Source organism: Nyctibius grandis, chromosome 2 (genome assembly GCF_013368605.1).
Source record: "Nyctibius grandis isolate bNycGra1 chromosome 2, bNycGra1.pri, whole genome shotgun sequence".
NCBI lineage: Eukaryota > Metazoa > Chordata > Aves > Nyctibiiformes > Nyctibiidae > Nyctibius > Nyctibius grandis.
Window position 1 is genome coordinate 81,202,780 of NC_090659.1, and position 12,361 is coordinate 81,215,140.

The 12,361-nt window shown below is 35.8% G+C and overlaps 1 protein-coding gene across 3 annotated transcripts in view; it reads left to right on the top strand.

The window, feature by feature from the left end:
- DACH1 (dachshund family transcription factor 1) overlaps window positions 1-10,471 on the top strand; it is a 382,319-nt gene extending 371,848 nt beyond the window's left edge. For 2 of the 3 annotated variants that reach the window (XM_068421222.1, XM_068421205.1), the window contains one exon: window positions 7,708-10,471. In XM_068421222.1, the coding sequence (XP_068277323.1) occupies window positions 7,708-7,745 (38 nt within the window). In that variant the 3' untranslated portion in view covers window positions 7,746-10,471. The remainder of the gene's footprint in view (window positions 1-7,707) is intronic. The other variant, XM_068421212.1, reaches the window with a different exon arrangement.
- The last annotated feature ends 1,890 nt before the right edge of the window (window positions 10,472-12,361 follow it).

A 12,361-nucleotide genomic window follows, 5' to 3' on the forward strand; every position in this document is an offset into this window, starting at 1 on the left:
GTTTATACAAGTAGAAAAAGGGTTGCTAAGTTCATAAGGCAACAATAAAAGACAGTGGGGTTTTTTTTAATCTATCTCTTTCAAAGAATTTCTTGCCTTACCAGTTCAATCTTTTCAGTGCTCAAAATGGCAAGTTCTCTGTGTTCTATAAGATCTTTAAATAATAGAAGGTGACATATTCAGGTAGTCCATTGCTTTGTTAGTTTGCTAAAGACCACATTACTGACCTTTAGCTTGCTCCCACAGTATTCGGTGATAATAACAAAAACATATATTCATGATTAAAACAGATGATAAAATTACTGAAAGAAGATGCTGGCAGTTCAATAGTTAAAATAACTGCAAAAAAAAAAGGTGTTTAGACACTCTTTTTTATACATCCATGTTTTGGTTTTATGTCTGGAAACCCAGACGTAGAATTAAAATCTCCTAAGTATAGATTATTATTTTAAAAAGAAAGATATGAACGTCTCAGTCTCCTGAATATTTGCACTGAGTATTAACACAAATATATTTGTACATGAATGTTAAGTAGAGAAATGAAAGCTGTATGATTAATAACAATATGCAAATTTGAAACTAATTTATTGGTGTTATACAAAGGGCAAACTAGGATAGTGTTTGGCCAAATATGTTTACATACTTCATATTTGCATGAGTTTATTGAACATGCAGTGTGAAATCACCCATCTTTGCATAAAAACTGGTTAAGCACTTTTTTAAAAGAACAAATTGCTCAAATTTCAAAGCCTCAAGAGTTGAGCCTGCTTTCCTATATCTCCTGTTCTCTGCTCTAATTCTACTTGGGAAGAGAGTAGTGGATCCATCAATGTTCCCCAGTACATGATCTACTTTTGCTATCAGTAACAATGTCAGGACAGTATAGATTCCTCTGTCCCTCCTTTTCAGTGTCAAGTTGTAAACCTCATACACTGGAAGGAGTCTTTTCCCCTCACAATGTATTTTTTTGCATTTTATCAGGAAAATTACAGAAAGTTATGTTAATGACTGCATTTTACAAAAGGTGGGGTTTGTGATCTCAGCCACACTCTACAAACTCTGAGAAAGACTCAACCTCATCATAAATGATTTTCCCATGATTAAAAAGTTAGACTCCCATTTTTATCTTCCTGCTGTGGTGGAAAATAAATCCTCTTTTGTCTCGATTTTGAATAAAATATATGAAGAGTATGCAAAAATAGATTTCATCCTTAATTAGCTGCTTCCTTTAAGTTTTTCGAAGAAGGGTTACAATTTGACTAAGATCCCTTCCATCTGTCACAATATGCTTGCTTTTATTTTGACTTCCCATTGCTGTCTTATCAAATATCACATGAATCATTACCATTTGTTTGCCATCCCTTTCTTTTGTTTCGTTTCTCTTCCTCCAAATGATTAAAACATCAGGTTGAATGAAAGGTTAGAAGTACACTGTGATTCACATTTGCCCCATCTTATTAAAACAAATAAACCAACCAGTTATATAATTTAAATGTGCTTGAGCTGTGGCTTGCAGATGCTTTTATCAGCTCTGGGCTGAAGAGGTTGTGTGCATTCGGGCATGCACGTACAACTGTTCTTTGAAAGGGACAAACCTCATTAGATTACAGGTGCCTGGAAATAACTTCTGAGAAAATAGCTGCCATTTTCAATAAAGCTACTTCCTAACAGGAAACCCAATTTGTTAAGTTCTTTAGCAAAAATGAGCAGCTTTTCTTTTATTTGGATAAAAGTAGCCCCATTTAATGTCACAAATATTTTATTTCTTTTAACCTCTTGGACTGAAGGTGGATCATGAAATTTTTCCATCTAATATTCTACCTTATAAAATGTTAAGGAGAAGAGCTGTAATGATTCTTAAGTTACAAAATATGTGCTACAGTAACTTACAAGCTATTGCATTTACTTGCCACACCATCTTTTCTTCTGCAGAGTCAGAAATGCTTCATAATTGCCTCAGCTTGCTAGAACTGAGGTTAGCAGTTTGTGATGGCTGCAGGGTGTGGCAACAGTGTGTATATACTGAATTTCAGTACGAAGTCTCTGCGGTCTTCAGTGAGCATATGGGCTAGTCCTGGGGATTTTGGGTTGCAATGTGATTTTAAAAGAGGACTCTAGGCTCAAGTCAGCTCAGTCACCAGCTGTGAAGATGAACTTTGAATGGATTTTTATGAGCCAAGAACTTATTGTTTCAATTAAATAAGTATGCACGTGTAGGTGTTTTTGTTGTTGTTGGTGTTTTTTTTGTTATTTGTGCTAATGTAGTCCTTAGAGATCTCAGCTAACGCTACTATGCCTTGCTAAGGACAATAAAACAGACTGAGAGACCATCAGTGCATGGAATCTCTGTTACCTAAAAAGAGAAGGGGAAGAAAGAGAGAAGGGTTAAAAGAGAAAACAGAAGAACAGAAAAGTGAGATTACAGATCATTTCAGAGTCAGAGTTGGGAATAAAGTTCCCATCCTCACTTGTTCAGTTGTGTTCTTCTTAAGGAGAGAGAAATCAACCTAAAGTAGGTGGTGTTTACTTTGAAAGCACAAAGAGATCAATAGATCCACCATTCAAATATCCTTAAGACCCATTTTGAGTGAAGATTAGCTTGTATCACCGGTCTGTGCATATTTGACAAAATTGTATTAACTAATTAGGAACTCTAGTGACTAAAATTGAGGCTACTCTGATGTAAGGGTTCCTGGATCATGGGCTGGCATTTACTATTCTACAGCTCACAAATTCCAATCATAAAAAATAACAACTAATAATAAATTAATAAAAAATTATCCAGACCTTGACATCCTAACTTTCCAAAGCTCCCATTGAGATTTCTGGTCTTATCTTTCATTTTCCTTCTCATACATGGTTTTGTCCTTTTTTTTCTTTTTAACCTGGACTCTGTGGGTTTCTTTCTTGTTAGCTCTCTGTGACATGCTACACGTCTTTTTGGTTGGTTTGTTGTGGTTTTTTGTTTGTTTTTTTTTTTCTTTCCCCAGAGCTCCTAACTATAGGAAACACTTTATCCAATTACTAAGGAGAGTTTTCCTCAGTAGGCTTTTCTATGATTGAATTCAGGTGTGACACCACACCTTTGATGTTGATTTGCAGATTTTCATAAACCAAAGTATGCAGTGTGCTCGTATGATAGTCGTGATGATCACTGTTGTTATGTTTATTTTTAAAGCAGCTCTTAGAATACAAACTAAAATACGGTATGTTTGGACGGCAAAGAATCCCAGTGTGACTTGCATTAAGTGGCAGAAATATACACATTACCATCTAATGGATGACTTCTTTAGTTTGCAATCTAAGAGCAAACTTAACATTTCATTGTAGATTTTTATCACTTTACAAGGATGCATATTAATAGGAATAATATTTGAGCAGGTTTATGGTTTTATCTCAGAAAATGCTGGGCCCATAGAGATACTACAAGCTGCCCACAGAATGCTAGTGTGAATCATTTCCCAGCTGACATCTCCATGGGAATGCATTTGAAAGCATATGATTTGTTTCAGCATTGCAAACTTTTATGTCAGTTCCATTTGTTTGTTTTTTTATGACATTTATGACCTTTTAACTATGTGGGCATGTTCATGCAAAAACCTCAAAATGAGTCTTAATTAAAAAGGGTTGATCTAAAAAAAATACTCCCTCACTCTGGCTAGAATTTCTGTCCTATCAGTCCACAGACAAAAACAAATGAGATTTAGGAGTAGTGGTGTTTTCAGTTTGAGTTACTAGCATGAGATTGTGTGATCTTGCTGAACACTGTCATTTGCAAAAGAGCAATTAAAACAGATGACAATCTGCTAATCATACACAGTTCTTCTATTTAGAAATGTAGCAGTATTTTCCCAGTTTGTGTTTTTGCTTGACTTCCTAAGAGTGAAAGGAAGTTCTGTGTATTTATATTGTATATAACAGTATGTAAATTTGGGAAACTTTACCACAGAACAACAATTTTCAGGAGGCTAAAAATACACTCCTACGTTGTAAACATTTTTAGAGAACACTCTGTGTGTGTGTTTTTACAGTATGTGTTTGTGTGCATATATCTATGTTGTGTGAATAGTATATTCCATGTTTGGTTTACATAAAATTGGTTTTATGCAGATAGACAAATTCTGCATTTGTTAACAATAGAAAGTAATGCAACACATATATATATAGCTCTAAAATGAAATCTGATCAGGAGACAGGAAGCAGAGGATTTGGGATTTAGGAGTAGTAGCATTTTCACATTGAGTTATGAAGGATGAGCTTGTTTGATTTGCTGATCACTGATCACCCTCACGATTTGTAGGTTTTGCTTGTGATCATGAAGTCCTATCAGTGGTAATGCTCCACTGGTATTCAGATAGGAACACTGGCTACACCTAGAGGTGAAGTGATTCAGGTGGCTTTAAGAACAACATTGAGAAGTTCCAGTCATTTTGGAAGAACCTCTGAACAATGAAAATTGAGAGAGAAGAGGTTAGGAAGAAGGGAATAGGAGTCTGAAAAGGAAAAGGGACAGCAGTCAGATATAGGTATTGTATTTGGCCACCACATTGTGATGCGAGGCTATCATTCCTCTGCAGAGCTGTGAGTTATCTCTGTTTTTCTTAGCACAGTTTGAAGCCTTCATGTTTCAGTGCAGTGCTATTTGCCTGGTGTACAGTCTTCATGAGTGGCTACATGAACTTCTCAGCTACGCACAGGAGCATGCTGGAAGAGAAGTATAAAGCCTAGAGAAATGATTTCTCCATCTTCTCCCAAACTCATGATTTCAGAGGGTGGTGGGCAGTTCCACAGATATTGTGATTTTTTTTCATGTTGACAGTATAGGTTCTAAAGAAAAGGATATTTATTTTGCACCTCATTCTTTCATAACTGATCTTGAGAAAATAAAGGAAATACTTTACAATTCTTAGCAACTTTTGAACTCTTACTAAGTATGATTTAATCATGGAATTGCTTTATCTATACCATAACATGGCAGGATTTATTTTAAAGTTGATATGTCTGATGCTTGCTTCGTTTTCCCATATGTTAGGGGAATTAATCAAACATGTTAATAGAGAATATATCTGTTTTATAATAAGCCTAACAATGTTATTAGATCAGCTGCTGACTTCCTATGTAGCATTTTAAGTCCATTATCAATACAGATTATTTAATTGCACTTTTAATGGTCCATCATATAGTTATTTGAGGAACAGGAACATTTATTCTTATTGTATATATCCATCATAAATGCTGGTAAGTTATATAAACAAATATTCTCTTAACTTTGTAAGGAAGATGCTTTGTACAGCTGTAAAGAACAATTTCTATTATTGTTCATTATCTGTGGATACAGAATAGAGGACCTGATATGTCTTCCATTAAAAATGAAAAACCTCCTATTGACTCCGCTGCCAGATTGGGTCCTTAAGCAGTGTAAAATAGAGCTGACTTTTGAAAATGTACTGCTATTCTCTGCAGATTGTTCATCTTCTGTTGGCTGCTACAAGGATTCCGCTTCCTACAGCTGTATTTTTAATTGAGAATATGTTTTAATAAATATTTTATTTTAAAAGGTATATGGAGACCTAATATAGTAAAATAAAATACAAGTTACTGGCTGTAGGTTATCTTAATGTTTAAGTGTGGGAATTATGCATGGCACTCATTAGCCAGTGTGCATTCAGGATAGCCAAAGTGCTGGTATATATGCAGAGTAATTTTCCTACAGAGGTATCTGGACAGCTTTAGTGCTGTAAACGTCTATTGTGTTTATTCAATATGTTTGGGAGAATTATATGCAACTATAGCCAGTAGTAGCTCTGACTATCCTGTACTTGATGCAGGTTTTCTTTTAAGATGGTTTACCAGGCCTTCAGTTTTACCAAGGTCCATTTCAGAGATTCCTTCTTTCTCTCCTGAATTCCCATAAGCATTTTGGTTCCTCTTCATGCATCAAAGATGAATAAAAGTTAAGGCCTTACTCAATTTCTTTTTATCTCTCTTCAGTGCACAAAGACCATAAAGAGCAAAGAGAAGGTGGGAAGGGTTCTCAGTGGAAGCACTCTTAAGTAGTGGGAAAGTTATCATCTACTCTGCCAAAAAAAGCTAGGAATGTAAAAAAGTAGGTAGAAGTGACAGGAAAATGTATCCTGGGGAGAAAGTAGCAAAAGGGGGTGCACCCCAGAAGCTTGCAAAAGAAAACTAGTGATGGAAAAAGAAAATCAGAGGGACACTAGATAAGAATCACTGTGACAGAGTGAGCAATTCTGCTCGTTCCTTTTTTCCCTTGCAGATCTGATAGAAACCAGACAATAAAAATTGGAAAGGGGTGTGCAGGAGAGATGAATTTTTACAGCTATATGTGAGGTACTTTTGTCTGCTTTCAAGTTAAACTTTTCTTTCTGTCAACAGTTACAGTAAGTGTGTGGAAGTGATGCCGCACATTTCAGTGACAGCCAAGCATTTCAAAAATTTCAGCACTCGTTTATATAGGATCATCTCACACAATTGTTTTCCTGTGTATTTAATAAGAATCTTAAAGGATGATTTGGAATAAAAAGGTTAGACTAAGAAAATCAAAACAGAAACAAAAACCTCTGAAACCTTGTAAATATTTGCTGATTTCACTGGGACCAAAAGAAAGGTTTCATGCAGACTTCAAGAGCTGAGATACAGCTTGTACTTCCAGATGCATTATATTCTAAAATACAAGTAGCATTTCATAATTATGCACTGTGGAGGATTAATATGCTTCATAATGTGCCTTACAAGGGAGCAATGCTTTCTATCCTACAGGACAGAAAACTAAGAAGTTTTTCTGTCTGTTTCCTGTTTAAAAAAAAATAAAAATCTTTGTATTGCTATGAGAATAGATGCATATAAGATGTTCATATCCCCAGTAAAGAAAAAATTGCTTAATATTTGTAAATTAGGTGAAATTATGTTATGGCAGAATGTTCTCTTCAAGTTTTTCTAGATCAACAGTTACTGGCTAGGTGAGCTCATTGTTTCTCATGTTCCTTCTCCGTCACACATATCTTAAATATATGCTTCTCACTTGGGTGGGAAAAATGTTGAGAGAGACGTGCTTACATCTTTAACATAGTAATTGTTCAGTTAATCTCATTTATGGGGGAAGAAGGCTATACTTCACTGATACCAATTAAATATCCTATACTGGGTTCTATATAAATAGCTACAAATGTGCACAATGGTTACATTACATGGTATATTTAACAACATAGCTAAATCAGAAAGTATGAGCTATGCCTTTAGTGATGGGAGTACTAACGATTGCATGCAAGAAGATTTTTGCATGCAACCATGAAGGAAATAATTGCTGTTCAGCACTATTCAGTTAAGTTTGCATATCAGTAAAAACACATGCACAGAGGCTCCACCTACATTCCTAGTGCCCTAGCACTGATATGAGTGCAGCATATATGAAAGCTTTAGAGGGTGTTACAGTATTCACAACTTGCAAAGTGCGTGTGATTTTTAACAGAGTTAATTTGACCACAGTTGAAATTGCAGTGGTGATATTCAGTTTTTATTATTTTTTTTATTTTCAATGTAAAGTACCATAGGTGGCATAGGTGGCATTTTATAGATTGAAGGAAAGACTACTGCTGCTGAGGTTTTAAATCTTGTGAGTTTTTTTCCTCTTTTCGATTCATCGCAGATATAAATATATAAAGCAAATGTTTGTTTTTCATATTTTAGATGGAAGACTTTATTTGAAAACTACTGTCATGTATTGAATTTTTCCTGCTGAAGATACCTGTGCTACGGTAAAACTTTGCAGTAAGACATTGGCTCGTAAGGAGTTCTGTGGAAACAAAGCGTTTTCAAGGCAACTTCCTCAACTTCATTTATCAATGTTCTTCAAAAATGTAAAGAATTCTGCAAGAGTGTCCTCCTTCGGTTATCTCCTGTGGCTCGACCTGGAGACCTAGAGAACGTTTGTAAATGTACAGTAGCACTCTTCTTACAGTGAAAATCTCCGTCTCTGTGCCGGACTATTGTCTCCAAAATTACAGGCGGGTCAGAACAAGGCTGAGTTTTCCCTTTTTCAAGGAATGCAGACTCTGTCCGCCTCTGATGATTCTATATTTGAGCACATCAAATGATCCTTACAGCGGTGTCCAAGTACACTTACAGACTGTTATATCATACCGAAACCAGCAAGACAGCTCAGAAATGAACTTATAGAGGACATAAGAGGATTCTTACTAAAAAAAAAAAGAGAAAAAAAAGGTAAAAGAAAAAAAAATTGATACATTCAGTTTTCAAACTATGATCGTGGGTTTTCTTCTAAAGACATTTTTTCCACATGCTTTCCAAGAGACCAACACATGTATGTTAGACTACATTAAGTGAAATGGAATTTTGTGTAAGTGAAAAGAAATGCTGAATGTAAACAAACTGTTTTACTGTTCACAAAGTCTCTTTTCCTAAAATAAAAAAAATACGATAAAAAGAGTAATAATTTCTCACTGTAAACTGGCAGGGGTTTATGAAATAAGACTTTGCTTCTTATCAAACTGTCGGTCACATGTACAGTATATAACACAAATCACACAAGGAAGGTATTATGTATGCAGTAGAAATCTAGAGTTTAGGAAATGAAAATTTTAGATAATATTGTTTTGTCACCCTGTTGGTCAGAAAGACACCTTTCTAGTTTTAACGCATGCAGGCATGTAAATATTTGTCCTGGAGTCACAGTATTACTGAATGAGATCTTAAGCATCTGGTAACAAGTCAGAATTCTGTATCAGCCACTTTTATTTGTATATTGAGCCCTGGTTAGTGCCCTGGTTAGTGCACTTTTAAGAATGGACTGTGGCTGAGCAGCAAGTCAAAATGCCAGAAATATTTTTATATGTTAATGTCATATTACGTCAATGTTGCTGAAAAAAGAAAACCTAACAAACACTTGATGTATCAGTCCAATTCCACGTAGAACTGAGTGATACAGTTGAAGTCTATTGTCCCTCCCACCTTGTCTTAGGGATGGGTGCTTATGTGTTACTTTCACTGTCTTTATGAAAGCTACAATATGTGTTTTCACCTTTGTGCTGATAACTGGAAGTAAACTGCAACACAGTGCTCATTACATTACTAAAAGTTATGTTCTTTGCTTTGCGTACTTTTGGGTTACCCCTTTAAAGACTGATTTTGTGAATCAGTGCTATTACTGTAAGTTTTGTGATTATGCTTTCTTCATCTAATGTTTTATGCATATAAAATATTATTTATTACATGGAAACATATCAAAACCTTAAATGTCTAAGATGCCTAACTTAAAGCAAATATTTCTTTAAAAATAGTTCTGATTGGATATTAATATTATTTTGTCAAAAAAAAAAAAAAATCTAATGTTTTGTAAACTCTAGCACTGAGCTTCTATAGTTTGTAGGTCTTCCTTGCAATACTGGTACACATTTATTTTGTGCAGTTCGTATTTACTCCACCACAATCTTTTTTTTAACAATAGAAACATGTATATACAAGTGCACATCATGGTAATTTTTTTTAAAGAAATATTGAGCAATATTTTTCGTTAAATATTGTTACCTAATACTTTGTAGTGACATTATTCTCTAACCATGGTTCTTTCATAATTTTCATAGTTGCTTGAACACATGGGATTCTGTACTCCAGTTTTTTTCATATGCAGTCTTTAAAGGGTTAACAGCTGTAAAGTTAGATGGACTTGTGGCAAGCTTTTGAATCATTCATATCTGAAAGAGAATTAAAAGCCTACAACTGAAATATGTAGTAGCATCTACCATTGCTCTGCTCCTTGCATAGAGTCACCTGTAAGTGGGTTTAGTAGTTTTACAGTATATACTTTCAAGACCTTTGGGAATGCCTCAGTGTTTGGCTTGGTACAGAAATGGAAATGTTAAGGATTAAGGGGGAACCAATTTATAAGCTGGATGTTTAGGAAGAATCTTGCTAAAAACAGTGTAAATATTACAGACCACAAGATGTTACCGTAAGTTGAATTTTTTGCCCCTCTTTAGTTATACAGGTTTTGGGTTGGTATTTTGTTTTTGGTTTTTGATTTGGATTTTTTTTTTGGCATCGATTATGAAGAAAAGTTGTGCTCATGTTATTGTTTATATGCTTTTGTAATCTTAAAGATAATAATGTCTAGTTGTTCTATATTATAACCACATTTGCGCTCTATGCAAGCCCTTGGAACAGAACATACTCATCTTCATGTAGGACCTATGAAAATTGTCTATTTTTATCTATATATTTAAAGTTTTCTAAAAATGAAAAAAGGTTATTACGAATTTTGTTGTACAAAATCTGTACAAAAATCTGTTTTTACATCATAATGCAAGAATTGGAAATTTTTCTATGGTAGCCTAGTTATTTGAGCCTGGTTTCAATGTGAGAACCACGTTTACTGTTATTGTATTTAATTTTCTTTTCTTTTCAACAATCTGCTAATAAAACTGTCTGAAATCTCCCTGCGTCTTTATTTACAGTTCATCTTTATTAAATTTTCTGAAATGTATAACATCAGAGGAATATTTACTTTCTAATGGGAGGCATCTAAAAACAACATGTCAGCTCTTTGTAATGTGAGGAGAGCAATGCTGAATGATTTTATTTAACATGCAACTGCTTCTATCTCTAATATGAATTACTGTGGTGAAAAACATCATAAAAGCACACTCTGTGGTTATTGTTTAACAAGCAGATTTTCCGTATTTTTTTTTCTTGCCAGCTAAGCAAACTGCCCCCATCTACATGATTTATTTATGTACATTTCTCAGTTTATGAAGCTGTTATTTGTACCTTTTTCCTTTATATTGTGATATTCCCATGATTCTTATTTCACAAAGCTTTGTGCTGAATAATGTAAAGCAGACACATTGATGGAACAAAACATATTATTGCCCTAACTACAAAAATGCAGGGGCAATCCAGCTGGTTTTGTCTCAGATCTCCTTCACTTGATAAAAAGTGTTCAGAAACTTTGGTATCCTAACACGTTCTTTAACAAACAGCAAGTATTTAAACATTTAAACAGGCTGTTGGAGAAAAAAGTAGTTCTGGCTTAGCATGACTTTAAGTGGTATTGTGAGGAAAAAAAGGGTGGGTTTTTTTAAGGTAAAGATGGTTATTTAAGAACAAATCTGGAAGCAAGATATTTTTGCTTACAGAAAATTCAGAAGTCAGAGATGTGTGATTGATTTTGAGTATTCTCCCTTATTTCCCTGCCTTGCCTGGCCTTGCCTTGCCTTACCTTCCCATCCCTTCCACTCTGGACCATACCTACACGAATGCTTCCACTTTCATCAGGGAGAAGGCTTCTCTGGGAAAGCAGAAGAGATTAGCTTTCTTGGACCAGTCCATTTTGTTATCCCTAGAAGGCCTGGGGTCTGCAAGTGTGAGGCTGACAGGCTTCCTGGATTCTGGCAGGTTGTTGTTGCTGGCTAGTTGATTAGGATTTTGACTAGCTGTATACAGGGCAATCACAATCTCCTTCCATCTGCATTAAAATGCCCTGCATGTCTATGTTAGTAAGCATCCCAGCAATGCCATAGCCAGCTCTCCTGCTGTAAGTTCTGGCACAGTTAAAGCAGGTGAGGGAAAAAGTAAACATTAATCTCTCAGTCCAGTTCGCTCCTCAAACTAAATGATCCCTACAGTAACAGACTAGCAACCTACCTGTGTGTTTTTAAGCAACCCAGGAAATATATCTTTCAGCAGGAAGGAACCTGCCCTCACATAATTTCCACCCTATCTCCATTAATATATCATTGCTTTGTCAGTTAAAGTAGCTGGGATTTAGCAGGGCTAAATCCCTGAGGCTGGATGGGCCAATAGCTAGTCAGATGTTAGTACTCCTTGTTACAGTAAAACTCAGCTCTGTCAAAGCTGAGGTCAAAATCACAGAGTCACAGAATCACAGAATGTTAGGGATTGGAAGGGACCTCGAAAGATCATCTAGTCCAATCCCCCTGCCGGAGCAGGATTACCTAGACCATATCATACAGGAACGCGTCCAGGCGGGTTTTGAATGTCTCCAGAGAAGGAGACTTCACAACCTCTCTGGGCAGCCTGTTCCAGTGTTCGGTTACCCTCTCAGTAAAGAATTTTTTCCTCATATTTATGTGGAACCTCCTGTGTTCCAGCTTGCACCCATTGCCCCTTGTCCTGTCAAGGGATCACAGAATCACAGAATCAACCAGGTTGGAAGAGACCTCTGGGATCATCGAGTCCAACCGTTGCCCTGACACCACCCTGTCAACTAGACCGTGGCACTAAGTGCCATGTCCAGTCTTTTCTTAAACACATCCAGAGATGGTGACTCCACCACCTCCCTGGGCAGCCCATTCCAATGTGTAAT